This window comes from Oncorhynchus tshawytscha, linkage group LG03 (genome assembly GCF_018296145.1).
Source record: "Oncorhynchus tshawytscha isolate Ot180627B linkage group LG03, Otsh_v2.0, whole genome shotgun sequence".
NCBI classification, from domain to species: domain Eukaryota; kingdom Metazoa; phylum Chordata; class Actinopteri; order Salmoniformes; family Salmonidae; genus Oncorhynchus; species Oncorhynchus tshawytscha.
In genome coordinates this window covers 68,106,134-68,124,471 of record NC_056431.1, presented here as the reverse complement: position 1 = coordinate 68,124,471, position 18,338 = coordinate 68,106,134, and the positions used below count along the sequence as shown (strand labels likewise).

The 18,338-nt window shown below is 42.0% G+C and overlaps 1 protein-coding gene across 7 annotated transcripts in view; it reads left to right on the top strand.

Annotated features, from left to right (window-relative positions):
• LOC112224627 (inositol polyphosphate-4-phosphatase type I A-like) overlaps nucleotides 1-18,338 on the top strand; it is a 48,442-nt gene that overhangs the window by 19,215 nt on the left and 10,889 nt on the right. For all 7 annotated transcript variants that reach the window (XM_042319877.1, XM_042319879.1, XM_042319878.1 and 4 more), the window contains exons 4-10: nucleotides 6,973-7,091; nucleotides 9,952-10,068; nucleotides 10,472-10,551; nucleotides 13,978-14,086; nucleotides 14,462-14,552; nucleotides 14,809-14,956; nucleotides 15,145-15,275. In XM_042319877.1, coding sequence (XP_042175811.1) covers nucleotides 6,973-7,091; nucleotides 9,952-10,068; nucleotides 10,472-10,551; nucleotides 13,978-14,086; nucleotides 14,462-14,552; nucleotides 14,809-14,956; nucleotides 15,145-15,275 — 795 coding nt within the window. The remainder of the gene's footprint in view (nucleotides 1-6,972; nucleotides 7,092-9,951; nucleotides 10,069-10,471; nucleotides 10,552-13,977; nucleotides 14,087-14,461; nucleotides 14,553-14,808; nucleotides 14,957-15,144; nucleotides 15,276-18,338) is intronic.

The following is an 18,338-nucleotide window of genomic DNA, read 5'->3' as shown; positions in this document are numbered from 1 at the left end:
AACACTCTACACCATGTTGACCTAACCATAACGTAACCATAACGCTCTACACCATGTTGACCTAACCATAATGTAACCATAACACTCTACACCATGTTGACCTAACCATAACGTAACCATAACGCTCTACACCATGTTGACCTAACCATAACGTAACCATAACGCTCTACACCATGTTGACCTAACCATAACACTCTACACCTTGTTGACCTAACCATAACACTCTACCCCATGTTGACCTAACCATAACGTAACCATAACGCTCTACACCATGTTGACCTAACCATAAGTAACCATAACACTCTACACCATGTTGACCTAACCATAACGTAACCATAACGCTCTACACCATGTTGACCTTACCATAACACTCTACACCATGTTGACCTAACCATAACGTAACCATAACGCTCTACACCATGTTGACCTAACCATAACGTAACCATAACGCTCTACACCATGTTGACCTAACCATAACACTCTACACCATGTTGACCTAACCATAACGTAACCATAACGCTCTACACCATGTTGACCTAACCATAACACTCTACACCATGTTGACCTAACCATAACGTAACCATAACACTCTACACCATGTTGACCTTACCATAACGCTCTACACCATGTTGACCTAACCATAACACTCTACACCATGTTGACCTAACCATAACACTCTACACCATGTTGACCTAACCTGTAACCATAACACTCTACACCATGTTGACCTTACCATAACGCTCTACACCATGTTGACCTAACCATAACACTCTACACCATGTTGACCTTACCATAACGCTCTACACCATGTTGATTTTACCATAACACTCTACACCATGTTGACCTAACCATAACACTCTACACCATGTTGACCTCACCATAATTGACCATAACGCTCTACACCATGTTGACCTGGACCATAACACTCTACACCATGTTGACCTAACCATAACACTCTACACCATGTTGACCTAACCATAACGTAACCATAACACTCTACACCATGTTGACCTTACCATAACACTCTACACCATGTTGACTAACCATAACACTCTACACCATGTTGACCTAACCATAACGTAACCATAACACTCTACACCATGTTGACCTTACCATAACACTCTACACCATGTTGACCTTACCATAACACTCTACACCATGTTGACCTAACCATAACACTCTACACCATGTTGACCTTACCATAACACTCTACACCATGTTGACCTTACCATAACACTCTACACCATGTTGACCTAACTATAACATCTACACCATGTTGACCTTACCATAACACTCTACACCATGTTGAAACCATTAACCATAACGCTCTACACCATGTTGACCTTACCATAACGTAACCATAACAGCTCTACACCATGTTGACCTAACCATAACGTAACCATAACACTCTACACCATGTTGACCTTACCATACACTCTACACCATGTTGACCTAACCATAACACTCTACACCATGTTGACCTAACCATAACGTAACCATAACACTCTACACCATGTTGACCTAACCATAACGTAACCATAACACTCTACACCATGTTGACCTTACCATAACACTCTACACCTTGTTGACCTAACCATAACACTCTACCCCATGTGACCTAACCATAACGTAACCATAACGCTCTACACCATGTTGACCTAACCATAACGTAACCATCAGACACACCATGTTGACCTAACCATAATGTAACCATAACACTCTACACCATGTTGACCTAACCGGACTAACCATAACGAAACACCATGTTGACCCATAACGTAACCATATGTCTCTACACCATGTTGACTAAATAACACTCTACACCATGTTGACCTTACCATAACACTCTACACCATGTTGACAATAACGCTCTACACCAGTTGACTAACCATAACACTCTACACCATGTTGACCCTAACACTCTACACCATGTTGACCTAACCATAACACTGCTACACCATGTTGACCTTACCATAACACTCTACACCATGTTGACCTAACCATAATGTAACCATAACATTTACACCATGTTGACCTTACCATAACACTCTACACCATGTTGACCTAACCATAACGTAACCATAACGCTCTACACCATGTTGACCTAACCATAACACTCTACACCATGTTGACCTTACTATAACACTCTACACCATGTTGACCTTACCATAACGTAACCATAACGCTCTACACTATGTTGACCTTACCATAACGTAACCATAACGCTCTACCCCATGTTGACCTAACCATAACGTAACCATAACGCTCTACACCATGTTGACCTAACCATAATGCTTCAAACAGGGCCACCACCATGTTCCTGTTCCCAAACCATAAGCTACACCATGTTGACCTAACCATAATGTAACCATAACACTCTACACCATGTTGACCTAACCATAACTAACCATAATCCGTCACACCATGTTGACCTAACCATAACGTAACCATAACAAGCTCTACACCATGTTGACCTAACCATAACACTCTACACCTTGTTGACCTAACCATAACACTCTACCCCATGTTGACCTAACCATAACGTAACCATAACGCTCTACACCATGTTGACCTAACCATAATGTAACCATAACACTCTACACCATGTTGACCTAACCATATCTCAACCACACTCTACACCATGTTGACCTAACCATAACATCTGGACACCATGTTGAATACCATAACATCTACACCATGTTGACCTGTACCATAACGTAACCATAACGCTCTACACCATGTTGAACACCATAACGTACCCCTCTACACCATGTTGACCTAACCATCAACACTCTACACCATGTTGACCTTACCTAACGTAACCATAACACTCTACACCATGTTGACCTAACCATAACACTCCTACACCATGTTGACCTAACCATAATGGTAACCATAACGCTCTACACCATGTTGACCTAACCATAACACTCTACACCATGTTGACCTTACCATCACTCTACACCATGTTGACCTTACCATAACACTCTACACCATGTTGACCTTACCATAACACTCTACACCATGTTGACCTTACCATAACACTCTACACCATGTTGACCTTACCATAACACTCTACACCATGTTGACCTTACCATAACACCTCTACACCATGTTGACCTTACCATAACACTCTACACCATGTTGACCTTACCATAACACTCTACACCATGTTGACCGTACCATAAACTCTACACCATGTTGATTGTGGACGCTCTACACCATGTTGACCTTACCATAACACTCTACACCATGTTGACCTTACCATAACACTCTACACCATGTTGACCTAACCATACACTGGACCATGTTGACCTAACCATAATGTTTAAGTCTACACCATGTTGACCTAACCATAACACTCTACACCATGTTGACCTTACCATAACACTCTACACCATGTTGACCTAACCATAACACTCTACACCATGTTGACCTAACCATAATGTAACCATAACGCTCTACACCATGTTGACCTAACCATAACGGACCATAACGCTCTACACCATGTTGACCTAACCATAACACTCTACACCATGTTGACCTTACCATAACGTAACCATAACACTCTACACCATGTTGACCTAACCATAACACTCTACACCATGTTGACCTAACCATAATGTAACCATAACGCTCTACACCATGTTGACCTAACCATAACACTCACACCATGTTGACCTTACCATAACACTCTACACCATGTTGACCTTACCATAACACTCTACACCATGTTGACCTTACCATAACACTCTACACCATGTTGACCTTACCATAACACTCTACACCATGTTGACCTACCATAACACTCTACACCATGTTGACCTTACCATAACACTCTACACCATGTTGAGGTCTACACCATGTTGACCTTACCATAACACTCTACACCATGTTGACCTTACCAAACACTCTACACCATGTTGACCTTACCATAACGCTCTACACCATGTTGACCTTACCATAACACTCTACACCATGTTGACCTTACCATAACCTCTACACCATGTTGACCTAACCATAACACTCTACACCATGTCCAGGAAGGCGAGGTCAGATCATCATGCCTAACCATAATGTAACCATAACGCTCTACACCATGTTGACCTAACCATAACACTCTACACCATGTTGACCTTACCATAACACTCTACACCATGTTGACCTAACCAAACACTGGGACACCATGTTGACCTAACCATAAAAACCATAACGCTCTATCTCATGTTGCCATCAGACTGTTACACCATGTTGACCTTACCATAACACTTACACCATGTTGGCTACCATAACACTCTACACCATGTTGACCACTGTCAATGACACCTGACCTACCATAACACTTTAACCATGTTGATTACCATGGGACACCATGTTGACCTAACCATAACACTACACCACTGTTAAACAATGTACTTTATACACCATGTTGACCTAACCATAACACCTACACCATTGTTCATCTCTACACCATGTTGACCTTACCATAACACTCTACACCATGTTGACCTTACCATAACACTCTACACCATGTTGACCTTACCATAACACTCTACACCATGTTTAACCATACGCTCTACACCATGTTGACCTAACCATAACGTAACCATATGCTCTACACCATGTTGACCTAACCATATCATCTACACCATGTTATAACCATTGCCTAATGCTCTACACCATGTTGACCTAATCATCACTTACACCATGTTGACCTTATGTACATATTACACCATGTTTACCATAACACTCTACACCATGTTGTAATATAAGACCATAGTTACACCATGTTGACCTAACTATGTAACCATAACACTCTACACCATGTTGACCTTATTACTAACCATTGCTCTACACCATGTTGACCACAAACCATAACGCTCTACACCATGTTGACCTAACCATAATGTAACCATGTGTACACCATGTTGACCTTACCAAATAACACTCTACACCATGTTGACCTTTGTAACCATTTACACCATTTGACCTAACCATAACGTAACCATAACGCTCTACACCATGTTGACCCTATAACGTAACCATAACACTCTACACCATGTTGACCTAACCATAACGTAACCATAACGCTCTACACCATGTTGACCTAACTATAACGTAACCATAACACTCTACACCATGTTGACCTAACCATAACGTAACCATAACGCTCTACACCATGTTGACCTAACTATAACGTAACCATAACACTCTACACCATGTTGACCTTACCATAACGTAACCATAACGCTCTACACCATGTTGACCTAACCATAATGTAACCATAACGCTCTACACCATGTTGACCTTACCATAACACTCTACACCATGTTGACCTAACCATAACGTAACCATAACGCTCTACACCATGTTGACCTAACCATAACGTAACCATAACGCTCTACACCATGTTGACCTAACCATAACGTAACCATACACCATGTTGACCTAACCATAACACTCTACACCATGTTGACCTAACCATAACGTAACCATAACGCTCTACACCATGTTGACCTAACCATAACGTAACCATAACGCTCTACACCATGTTGACCATAACGTAACCATAACGCTCTACACCATGTTGACCTAACCATAACGTAACCATAACGCTCTACACCATGTTGACCTAACCATAACGTAACCATAACGCTCTACACCATGTTGACCTAACCATAACACTCTACACCATGTTGACCTTACCATAACGTAACCATAACACTCTACACCATGTTGACCTAACCATAACACTCTACACCATGTTGACCTTACCATAACGTAACCATAACACTCTACACCATGTTGACCTTACCATAACACTCTACACCAGGTTGACCTAACCATAACACTCTACACCATGTTGACCTTACCATAACGTAACCATAACGCTCTACACCATGTTGACCTAACCATAACGTAACCATAACACTCTACACCATGTTGACCTAACCATAACGTAACCATAACACTCTACACCATGTTGACCTTACCATAACGTAACCATAACGCTCTACACCATGTTGACCTAACCATAACGTAACCATAACACTCTACACCATGTTGACCTTACCATAACGTAACCATAACGCTCTACACCATGTTGACCTTACCATAACGTAACCATAACGCGCTACACCATGTTGACCTAACCATAACGTAACCATAACACTCTACACCATGTTGACATAACTGACATGCCTAGTTCAATAAAGGTTAAATTAAAAATAATATGAAAACGCCCTCAAGACCTCAGACTGGGGCGAAGGTTCACCTTCCAACAGAACAATGACCCTAACCATATAGCCAGAACATTGGAGGAGTGGCTTTGGGACAAGTCTCTGAATGAGTGGCCCAGTCAGAGCCCGGACTTGAATCAGATGAACATCTCTGGAGAGACCTGACCTGTGCAGCGACGCTCCCCATCCAACCTGACAGAGCTTGAGAGGATCTACAGAGAAGAATGGGAGAAACTCCCTAAATACAGGTGTGCCAAGCTTGTAGCATCATACCCAAGACTAGAGGCTGTAATAGCTGCCTACGGTGCTTCAACAAAGTACTGAGTAAAGGGTCTGAAGACTTATGTAAATATTTCCGTTTTTTAAAATAAATACATTTGCAAACATTTCTAAAACCTGTTTTTGTTTTGTCATTATGGGGTATTGTGTGTAGATTGATGAGGGGAAAAATCTACTTAACACATTTTTTAATAGGGCTGTAACGTAATAAAATGTGGAAAAAGTCAAGGGGTCTGAATACTTTCGAAATGCCCGGTACACACCCATTGATTATTGAAGAGTGTAACTTATTAATGACTTCTGAGGTTAGTACAACTATGTTTTCTATCATAACACAAACTCTAAAGTTGTATTGCTCTGTCTATGAATTTAATAGTGGTTACAACTTACATTTCCCCAGCTCCATCTCTCAACATTGTGCCATCAATGTTCATGTCCTCTGTTGTATTCCCAGCCTGCAGTGAACTGGTCACACCAGCGTTTGAGCGTAAGCCAATCAGCTTTGTGGCGGTCAGCTGTACAACTCCTCCCCAGGCCTTCTGGACCAAACACGCTCAGACAGAGATCATAGAGGTAGGACCACACCACTTTGACCTCCCAAATGTAACTAACATTGACCTAACCATAACATAACCAACACACTCTTCACCACCTTGACCTAACCATAAAGTAACCACACTGCTTTACACCACGTTGACCTAACCATAACATAACCAACACGCCCTTCACCACGTTGACCTAACCATAACATAACCAACACACTCTACACATCGTTGACCTAACCATAACATAACCAACACGCTCTTCACCACGTTGACCTAACCATAACGTAACCACACTGCTTTACACCATAATGAGCACTGCCAATTCTCACACATTGGCCATGAGACACGCATTTGACCCTCTTCTCACGTACACATGCCACACCTCATATCTCACACATTGAAAAGTACTGCATTTATTTGTTTAATTATTCCATTGTATAGTCAGTGTGATAACTTTTCAACTGAGCTCCAAATCATTTAGAAATCAGAGCATCTAGCTGCACCTTTATCATTGTCCTGTCACAGCACTGTGAACCGCGACACATTCTAGCATATGATTGGTCTAGTTATGTAAAGGATCAAGGGGATTGGATGTACATTTTAAAGAAAAGGTTAGAGTGGATCTGAATGGAGAGAGAGAATGTTCTCCGCTGAGTTTATACAACTGTAACATGAGCAGCACTGTAGACCTGTTTTAACTACAAAGTTGTCAACAAAAAGAGGTTGCTGTTACTCCCGTCCTTATTGCAGAATGCTGCCTTTTCACAGCATGTACTAAAGTCGATTTAATGCACACTTGCATTAGTCCCCTCATTTGGTGATTGGCGTTTTGGCTGTGACATCGAAACGGTAGCAGACAGACCTACAGTTTGTTTTAACAGGGAAGTTTGGTAGGGTGAACTGATGTGGAACTATGAAAATAATTTTGTCAAAGTTTAATTCTAGAGGTAGGACAATACATAAAACATAATTTGGGTAGAGTGTAGGAGCAGATTTATGTAATCTAGTCTTCAGGAGATTTTATTGGCTATTTACTTGATTTAGGGGAAGTTTGGTAGGGTGAACTGATGTGGAACAGTTCTCATTCTTAACAATGGCCTAAAATATAGGGTAATTACTGTGCTTGTCAGCAAGAACACTACTGTTAATCTCCACACTTATTAAAATGTTCCACTTCTTACCAATTTTGCCAGTGGAATCACATATTTGAAATCTGATATGCCTATTTGTGTCACTGAAAATGAATTAGATGAGACTATGTATTTTTGTAGCGATTCATGGACAGTTTTGAATAAGTCATACAAATAAGCATGCGATATTACATGCTCCAGGCCTCTCATATAATTGTTTTACTTTTGAGTATTGGCAGAGATTGTAGGGGGACTCACAACTCATAAATGCATCATATCTTATGCAGAGTAAGATGGTGGCAAGGCTCTTCAACTCGTAAACCACCTGAATATTCATATTCATTTGATTTAAAAAAAAAAAAAAAGGTTTGGGTGATTTTGAGAATTGTTATAACAAGAATATTTTTCAAATACCCAGCACTTGGGAAACATAGATTGGGGGTGGTCAACCCTCCTAGAGAAAAAGCAGGATTTTCTTTAACTCCTATTTTAAAGAGTTCACCTAAATTACAAAATATTGTCACGGATGACTAGGAGCGGAAGGTAGGAATCAGGTGCAGAGAGCAGAGGGTTCACGGAAAAATGCACTTTATTCCGGCACAAAATGGTCATGCCCAAAACACAGGGCGGAAAACACTGACCAACCCAAAACACAGGGCGGAAAACACTGACCAACCCAAAACACAGGACGGAAAACACTGACCAACCCAAAACACAGGACGGAAAACACTGACCAACCCAAAACACAGGACGGAAAACACTGACCAACCCAAAACACAGGACGGAAAACACTGACCAACCCAAAACACAGGACGGAAAACACTGACCAACCCAAAACACAGGACGGAAAACACTGACCAACCCAAAACACAGGACGGAAAACACTAACCAACCCAAAACACAGGGTAACACGGTCCGGAGCACAATAACACCTCCGATTCAAAACGTGAACACAAAATAATCCCGCACAAACAAGGGCAGGCTTCACAAGCTTAAATAGGTAAGCAAATCAAGAAAACACAAATAGGAACAGGTGCAACTCATAAGACTAAACTAACAGAAAAGGGAAAAGGGATCGGTGGCGGCTAGTAGGCCGGTGACGACGACCGCCGAGCACCGCCCGAACAGGCAGGGGAGCCAACTTCGGCGGGAGTCGTGACAAATATAAAATGTTTGTGTCCTTACCTTGAAAGCAGTCTATGAACAAGGAGACTGCAATCTATGATTTGGTTCCCCACTGCCATCAACCATTAATATGAGTATTTCCTGTGCAGAGCCTTGGTATAGTGGTGACACTCCCTGGTACTTCTCATCCAACTTTCCACCTGAGAATAGGGATCAATCCCTGCTTCCAACCTTCCCACTGTTTCTAGCATTTGTCTGTCTCATTTCATTACTGTCTGAATAAAGTGTCAAACCACCAAAAAAGTATGTTAAAAAAATTATTAGCATACTTTACATTTCATCCCCCAAAAGTCTCAAAGTAACAAAGTCATTGAATTTTGAGTGTTAATTTAATGTTCAAAGCATCCTGAATACACACAATTTCCCACCCTGGTCATAGCCGTAAGCCATTCCAAAATACATAGCATTGTCGGTAAAATCTTCCTATCTAGGGATTGTGCCAGGGGGAAATGACATTCACATAGCAAATCGCACTCCAAGTTTTCTTCAAAAGTTGGCAGCCCTGGCCAAACTGATTCATCACAAGAGTCCCCCTCTCTTTTTTCCCCTCTCTCTCTCTCTCTCTCTCCATAGGGTACCAGTAATCCTATCTATCTGAGTAGTATAGCATTCTTCCAGGACTCTCTGATCACTCAACAGACGCAGGTCAAGCTGTCTGTGTACGACGTCAAGGACCGCTCCCAAGGCACGGTACGAAATAACCCCCACTGTAACTACTCCAACTTCCCCATTACAGTCAACTCCCCAAAACTCTTCAGCCCCAAACTAACCAAACACTCCACCCCGAGATATGCCTACTGGGCTCTAATAGTGATACAGTAGGTGTGTGTGATTGGGTGTCAGATGTACCTGCTGGGCTCTAATAGTGATATGTGTGTTTGATTGGGTGTCAGATGTACCTACTGGGCTCTAATAGTGATATGTGTGTTTGATTGGGTGTCAGATGTACCTACTGGGCTCTAATAGTGATATGTGTGTGTGACTTGGTGTCAGATGTACCTGCTGGGCTCTAATAGTGATATGTGTGTGTGATTGGGTGCCAGATGTACCTGCTGGGCTCTAATAGTGATATGTGTGTTTGATTGGGTGCCAGATGTACTTGCTGGGATCAGCCATGTTCCCAGTTAAGGAGCTTCTGCAGGACAAACACCACAGACTCCACCTAACCCTCAGGTAACTCACACATGCATGCACGACACAAACATACAGTGAAAGTATTCAGACCCCTTGCCTTTTTCCACGTTGTTACGTTACAGCCTTATTCTATAATTGATGACTTAATATGTTTCTGTCAAAAACGGATTTGTAGAAATTTTTGCAAATATCACATTTAGATTAGTATTCAGACCCTTTACTCAGTACTTTGTTGAAGCACCTTTGGCAGCGATTCTTGGGTATGACACTACAAGCTTGGCACATCTGTATTTGGGGAGTTTCTCCCATTCTTCTTTGCAGATCCTCTCAAGCTCTGTCAGGTTAGATGGGGAGCGTCGCTGCGCAACTATTTTCAGGTCTCTCCAGAGATGTTTGATTTGGTTCAAGTCCGGTCTCTGGCTGGGCCACTCAAGGACATTCAGAGACTTGTCCCGAAGCCACTCCAGCGTTGTCTTGGCTGTGTGCTTAGTGTTGTTGTCCTGTTGGAAGATTAACCTTTGCCTCAGTCTGAGGTCCTGAGAGCTCTGGAGAAGTTTTTCATTAAGGACCTCTCTGTACTTTGCTCCGTTCATCTTTCCCTCGATCCTGACTAGTCTCCCAGTCCCTGCTGCTGAAAAACATCCCCACAGCATGATGCTGCCAACACCATGCTTCACCATAGGGATGGTGCCAGGTTTCCTTCAGACGTGATGCTTGGCATTCAGGCCAAAGTGTTCAATCTTGGTTTCAACAGTTGGTCTGGCCTGGTCTGGCCTGAGGAAGGAAGACCGTATCGGTAGTTAGAGTCGTTTTATTAATTCAGACCATATTATCTGATTTGAAGATGTACTACAGACCGTAAGCCTACTCTGGTTTCAATCTTGATTTCAACATGGTCTGAGACCTTTAGGTGCCTTTTGGCAAACTCCAAGTGGGCTGTCATATGCCTTTTACTGAGAAGTGGCTTCCGTCTGGCCTGATAAAGTAATCATTGGTGAAGTGCTGCAGAGATGGTTTTCCTTCTGGAAGGTTCTCACATTTCCACACAGGAACTGGAGCTCTGTCAGAGTGACCATCGGGTTCTTGGTCACTTCCCTAACCAAGGCCTTTCTCCCCCGATTGCTCAGTTTGGCTGGGTGGCCAGCTCTAGGAAGAGTCTTTGTGGTTCCAAACTTCCTCCATTTAAGAATGATGGAGGTCATTGTGTTCTTGGGGACCTTCAATCCTGCTGAAATGTTTTTGGTACCCTGCCCCAGATCTGTGCCTCGACACAATCCTGTTTCGGAGCTCTACAGACAATTCCTTCAACCTTTGTCACGATCTTGGAAATGAGCGGACCAAGGCGCAGCGTGAGTATAGTTCCACATATTTATTTAAGTGAAACTAAACAATAACAAAACGTACAAAGACCGTGAGGACGTAGTGCCCAAACACACTAACAAACAATCAATATCCCACAAAACACAGGTGGGGAAATAGCTACCTAAATATGATCCCCAATCAGAGGCAACGATAAACAGCTGCTTCTTAATTGGGAACCAGATTAGCACCTACATAGAAATAGATATACTAGATCACCCCCTAGTCACGCCCTGACCTACTACACCATAGAGGACCAAGGGCTCTCTATGGTCAGGGCGTGACAACCTCATGGCTTGGTTTTTGCTCTGACATGCACTGTCAGCTGTGGGACCTTATACAGACAGGTGTGTGCCTTTCCAAATCATGTCCAATCAATTGAATATACCACAGGTGGACTCCAATCAAGTTGTAGAAACATCTCAAGGATGCTTAATGGGAACAGGATGTATTTAAACTCAATTTTGAGGCTCATACATAAAAATTCTAAAGACATGTTTTTGTTTTGTCATCATGGGGTGTTGTATGTAGATTGATGAGGGAAAAAATGTATTTAATACATTTTATAATAAGGCTGTAACATAGCAAAATGTGGAAAGAGTCAAGGGGTCTGAATACTTTCCGAATGCACTGTAGACACAAACACATGTAAAATACCCACATTTTGCGGGACATTCACTGGACAGTGTAACCTATATGAATACATTTGTTTGGCTATTTACTTACTTGTAGCTCTTTGTTAGAAGCACACTTTTTGTAAGTAGGCTTAGTTAAGTGTCGTCTTTGTAAGTAGGCTTAGTTAACTGTCCTCTTTTTAAGTAGGCTTAGTTAACTGTCCTCTTTGTAAGTAGACTTAGTTAACTGTCCTCTTTGTAAGTAGGCTTAGTTAACTGTCCTCTTTGTAAGTAGACTTAGTTAACTGTCCTCTTTGTAAGTAGGCTTAGTTAACTGTCCTCTTTGTAAGTAGGCTTAGTTAACTGTCCTCTTTGTAAGTAGGCTTAGTTAACTGTCCTCTTTGTAAGTAGGCTTAGTTAACTGTCCTCTCTTAATCTGGAATTTAGCCTGAAAGGATTTGACAAATGTGATTGGATGGAGAAGAGCCCTAGGATGATGCCCAAGTTTCCGACGTGTAATTCCGAGTTGGATGACCGCTCAAAGCTCTTTTTCCCAGTTGGAGCTTGTTTTCTCTAGTTCCGAGTTGTCTCGAATGCACCGTACGTCTCCTCTTGCGCTGCACAGAATATCATATCTCGACAACGATTGGAGAAGTGTTTAACCAACAGGCTTATCTACCACATCCTTATAATATAGGTTATAGCAGGGCTCTCTAACCCTGTTCCTGGAGAGCTACCGTCCTGTAGGCTTTCACTACAACCCTGTTCCTGGAGAGCTCCACGAACAGGGTTGTAGTGAAAGCCTACAGGGGGGTAGCTCTCCACGAACAGGGTTGTAGTGAAAGCCTACTGGGGGGTAGCTCTCCACGAACAGGGTTGGTGAGCCCTGGGTTATTTCTTGTCATAAGCACAATGTGACTGGAAAAGAGTCAGGTTAGAATTTAAATTCTCATGAAATGAATAAGAAGACTAAAGTACGGGATACTATGTTGGTGTTTTAATTTAAAAAATGCGGGACATGATAGTTTGGTTGCGGGACGCGGGTGACAAAATACGGGACTGTCCCACACAATCCGGGTCTTATGGTCACCCTACACACACACACACACACACACACACACACACACACACACACACACACACACACACAGGCCACACACACACACACACACACACACACACACACACACACACACACACACACACACACACACACACACACACACACACACACACACACACACACACACACACACACACACACACACACACACACACACACACACACACACACACACACACACAGGCCACACAGGCCACACACGCACACACACACGCACACACACACACACACACACACACACACACACACACACACACACACACACACACACAGGCCACACACGCACACACACACACACGCTTGACACTACCTCCACATACACCCTGAGCTATTGTTATACAGCAGACATCTATTACTAATTGCCTCCAGGTCAGCGGAGAGCGAACGCATGGGCAACATCACCATCATCGCCTGGCAGATAGAAGAGAGGACAGAGCAGAGAGCCACCGCGGCCCGGCAGGACACTATCAATGGCAGGGTGAGTAGCCTGGTCTGGCCTGGTCTGCCTGAGGAAGGAACACCGTATTGGTAGAAATATATGACTTAATTTGAGTCGTTTTATTAATTCAGACCATATTATCTGATATGTTTGAAGATGTACCACAGACTGTAGGCCTAGTCTGGTAAATGTTTGTTTATTTGTTGGATTATTCTTCAGCAACTTTTCCCATTTCCCTCTCATATTGTTTTCACCTGTCTGGTCAGTGGACTAGAGGGACAAGGAGAAAGGTTAAATCCACATGGTAGAAACAGGGATGTTTTACTTTCACTCAGTCTATTCAGCTCACTGGTCAACTGAAGGGTGTCCATGGTGAATCAAACAGTCATGATGTCCTTTCCCTATGTGTCTCAGATGATGCTTCAAGTGGATGACAGCCTGACTGAGTCAGTGAACATCAGGGCCAAGTCTGCATCTCTGTGCAAAGACACACTGCTTAAGGCTGGTGAGTGTGTTCCAGTGTGTGTCAGTGTGCGATTCTCTATTGGAAAGTGTGTGAGTGAGACTCCTTCATCATTCCTAGCGTACAGAGAGTTTACATTGAGAGTTCCTACAGATTTAGGAATTATGACTGACTGACACTGATTTATTCGTTGATTGATTTGCTAATTGATTAATTGATGAATGCATTTATTACATTCTGTAATGAATGATTATATTGATTGCTAGATGTTCTGACTGGTGTGTTGCTGTGCTGTCAGTTTTTGGGGGCACCATGTCTCGTATGTATCGATTCCCCACCACGGATGGAAACCACCTGAGGATCCTAGAGCAGATGTCTGACAGCGTCCTCTCTCTACACATCCCTCGACAGTTTGTCAAACTACTGCTGGAGGAAGACGCTGCCAGGTACCGCAGAATACTATACTGTGTGTGTGTGTGTGTGTGTGTGTGTGTGTGTGTGTGTGTGTGTGTGTGTGTGTGTGTGTGTGTGTGTGTGTGTGTGCATGAATGCATGCTTGTGTGTGTGTGCCTGTGAATGTGTGTAGATCACTAACATTTTCTGTGTGTGTGCGTGCGTGTGTGTGTGTGTGTAGGGTGTGTGAGCTAGAGGAGTTGGGGGAGTTATCTCCATGTTGGGAGAACCTGAGGAGGGAGATCATTTCTCAATACCAGACCATCATCCTCACCTACCAGGAGACCATCAGCGACCTGCACCAATATAAAGGTTAGCATCCTAACCTTTATAGAACTGTCAACCACAGGAGGCTGGTGTCACCTTAATTGGGGAGGACGGGCTTGTGGTAATGGCTGGAGCGGAATCAGTGGAATGGTATCAAATACAACAAACACGATTTGAGAAAATGAATTACAATTTTTAAAGGAACTGTTTGACTTTGTCTTAGCTAGCTAGGTCTTTTTTATTTGGTCTAAATTTGCACTAAGAATGGCATAATCAAGTTACTGTTGTGGGTTTGATTCTGGAAAAACAGGAGCTACATTTACTGAGTAGTGCTGCGAATAACTGTCTTTACAGTTGTTTTTTTCTTTTGTTTTTGATGCTATGATGATGCCATTCCATTTCCTCCGTTCCAGACATTATTATGACCTGTCCTCCCGTCAGCAGCCTCCACTGCTGTACACCAACATACCAGAAAACATCATAACAGACTGCAAGGCTGCACATTTTAAAAACACATGACTAATATTAGTGTTGTTAGTAACGAGTGTTAACAACAACACAATGATTAGTCGTATGAATCGTACGCCAAATTCATAGTATTTAACATTTTACGTTATATACTGTAAATGTCAACGTTGAAATAAATACCATGAATATGGTGCACTATTTATAGGGCTATGCAATGATATGCTATAACATACTACTAACGTACAGTACCAGTCAAAAGTTTGGACACACCTACTCATTCCAAGGTTTTTCTTAATTTTTACTATTTTCTACATTGCAGAATTGTAGTGATGACATCAAAACTATGAAATAACACATGGAATCATGTAAAAAAGTGTTCGACAAATCCAAATATATTTTATATTTTGAGATTCTTCAAAGTAGCCACCCTTTGCCTTGATGACAGCATTGCACACTCTTGGCATTCTCTTTTACGAAATAGGGCTATCTTCTGTATACCACCCCTACCTTGTCACAACACAACTGATTGGCTCAAATGCATTAAGAAGGAAAGAAATTCCACAAATTAAATTTTAACAAGGTACACCTGTTAATTGAAATGCATTCCACCTTATGAAGCTGGTTGAGAGAATGTCAAGAGTGTGCAAAGCTGTCATCAAGGCAAAGGGTGGATACTTTGAAGAATCTAAAGTATAAAATATGTTTTGATTTGTTTAACACTTTTTGGGTTGCTACATGATTCCATAAGTGTTATTTCATAGTTTTGATGTCTTCACTATTATTATACAATGTAGAAAATAGTACAAACAAAGAAAAACCCTTGAATGAGTAGGTGTGTCCAAAGTTTTGACTGGTACTGAATATCAGAAACCTTCTCCATTAGCACTATAAAATAATACAGTACATGAACAAACGTATGTGGAGACCTGCTTGTTGAACATCTCATTCCAAAATCCTGGGCATTAATATGGAGTTGGACTCCCCTTTGCTGCCATAACACAGAATTGTCTAGAATATCATTGTATGCTGTAGCGTTAAGATTTCCCTTCACTGGAACTAAAGGGCCTGGAGCGAACCATGAAAAACAGCGCCAGACCATTATTCCTCCTCCACCAAACTTTACAGTTGGCACTGTACATTGGGGCAGAGTGCTCCAGAGTCCAATGGCACCGAGCTTTACGCCACTCCAGCTGATGCTAGGCATTGCACATAGTAATCTTAGGCTTGTGTGGGACTGCTCGGCCATGGAAACCCATTTCATGAAGCTCCCGACGAACAGTTATTGTGTTGACGTTGCTCCCAGAGGCAGTTTGGAACTCGGTAGTGAGTGTTGCAACCGAGGACAGATTATTTTTACCCGCTACACGCTTCAGCACTCTGCAGTCCCGTTCTATGAGCTTGTGTGGCCTACCACTTCACATCTGAGCGGTTGTTGCTTCTAGATGTTTCCACTTCACAACAACAGTACTTACAGTTGCCCGGGGCAGTTCTAGCAGGGCAGAAATTTGATGAACTGACTTGTTGGAAAGGTGGCATCCTATGACGGTCCCACGTTGAAAGTCACTGAGCTCTTCACTAAGGCCATTCTATTGCCAATGTTTGTCTATGGCGATTGCATGTGCTTGATTTTGTACACCTGTCAGCAACGGGTGTGGCTGAAATAGCCGAATCCACTCATTTGAAGGGTGGACTCATACTTTTGTATATATTGTGTATTTCATATCACTAGCGCTTCAGTAACATGCTGGACGAGACTATCAATAGCGTACAGTACAGCACTATCAGTAACATACAGGAAGTATCAGTAACATACAGGAAGTATCAGTAACATACAGGAAGAGTCTATCAGTAACATACAGGAAGTATCAGTAACATACAGGAAGTATCAGTAACATACAGGAAGTATCAGTAACATACAGGAAGTATCAGTAACATACAGTACAACACTATCAGTAACATACAGGAAGTATCAGTAACATACAGGAAGTATCAGTAACATACAGGAAGTATCAGTAACATACAGAAAGTATCAGTAACATACAGGAAGAGTCTATCAGTAACATACAGGAAGAGTCTATCAGTAACATACAGGAAGTATCAGTAACATACAGGAAGTATCAGTAACATACAGGAAGAGTCTATCAGTAACATACAGGAAGAGTCTATCAGTAACATACAGGAAGTATCAGTAACATACAGGAAGAGTCTATCAGTAACATACAGGAAGAGTCTATCAGTAACATACAGGACGTATCAGTAACATACAGGAAGTATCAGTAACATACAGGAAGAGACTATCAGTAACATACAGTAAGTATCAGTAACATACAGGTAGTATCAGTAACATACAGGAAGTATCAATAACATACAGGAAGTATCAGTAACATACAGGAAGTATCAATAACATACAGGAAGTATCAGTAACATACAGGAAGTATCAGTAACATACAGTACAACACTATCAGTAACATACAGGAAGTATCAGTAACATACAGGAAGTATCAGTAACATACAGGAAGAGACTATCAGTAACATACAGGAAGTATCAGTAACATACAGGAAGCGTCTATCAGTAACATACAGGAAGAGTCTATCAGTAACATACAGGAAGTATCAGTAACATACAGGAAGTATCAGTAA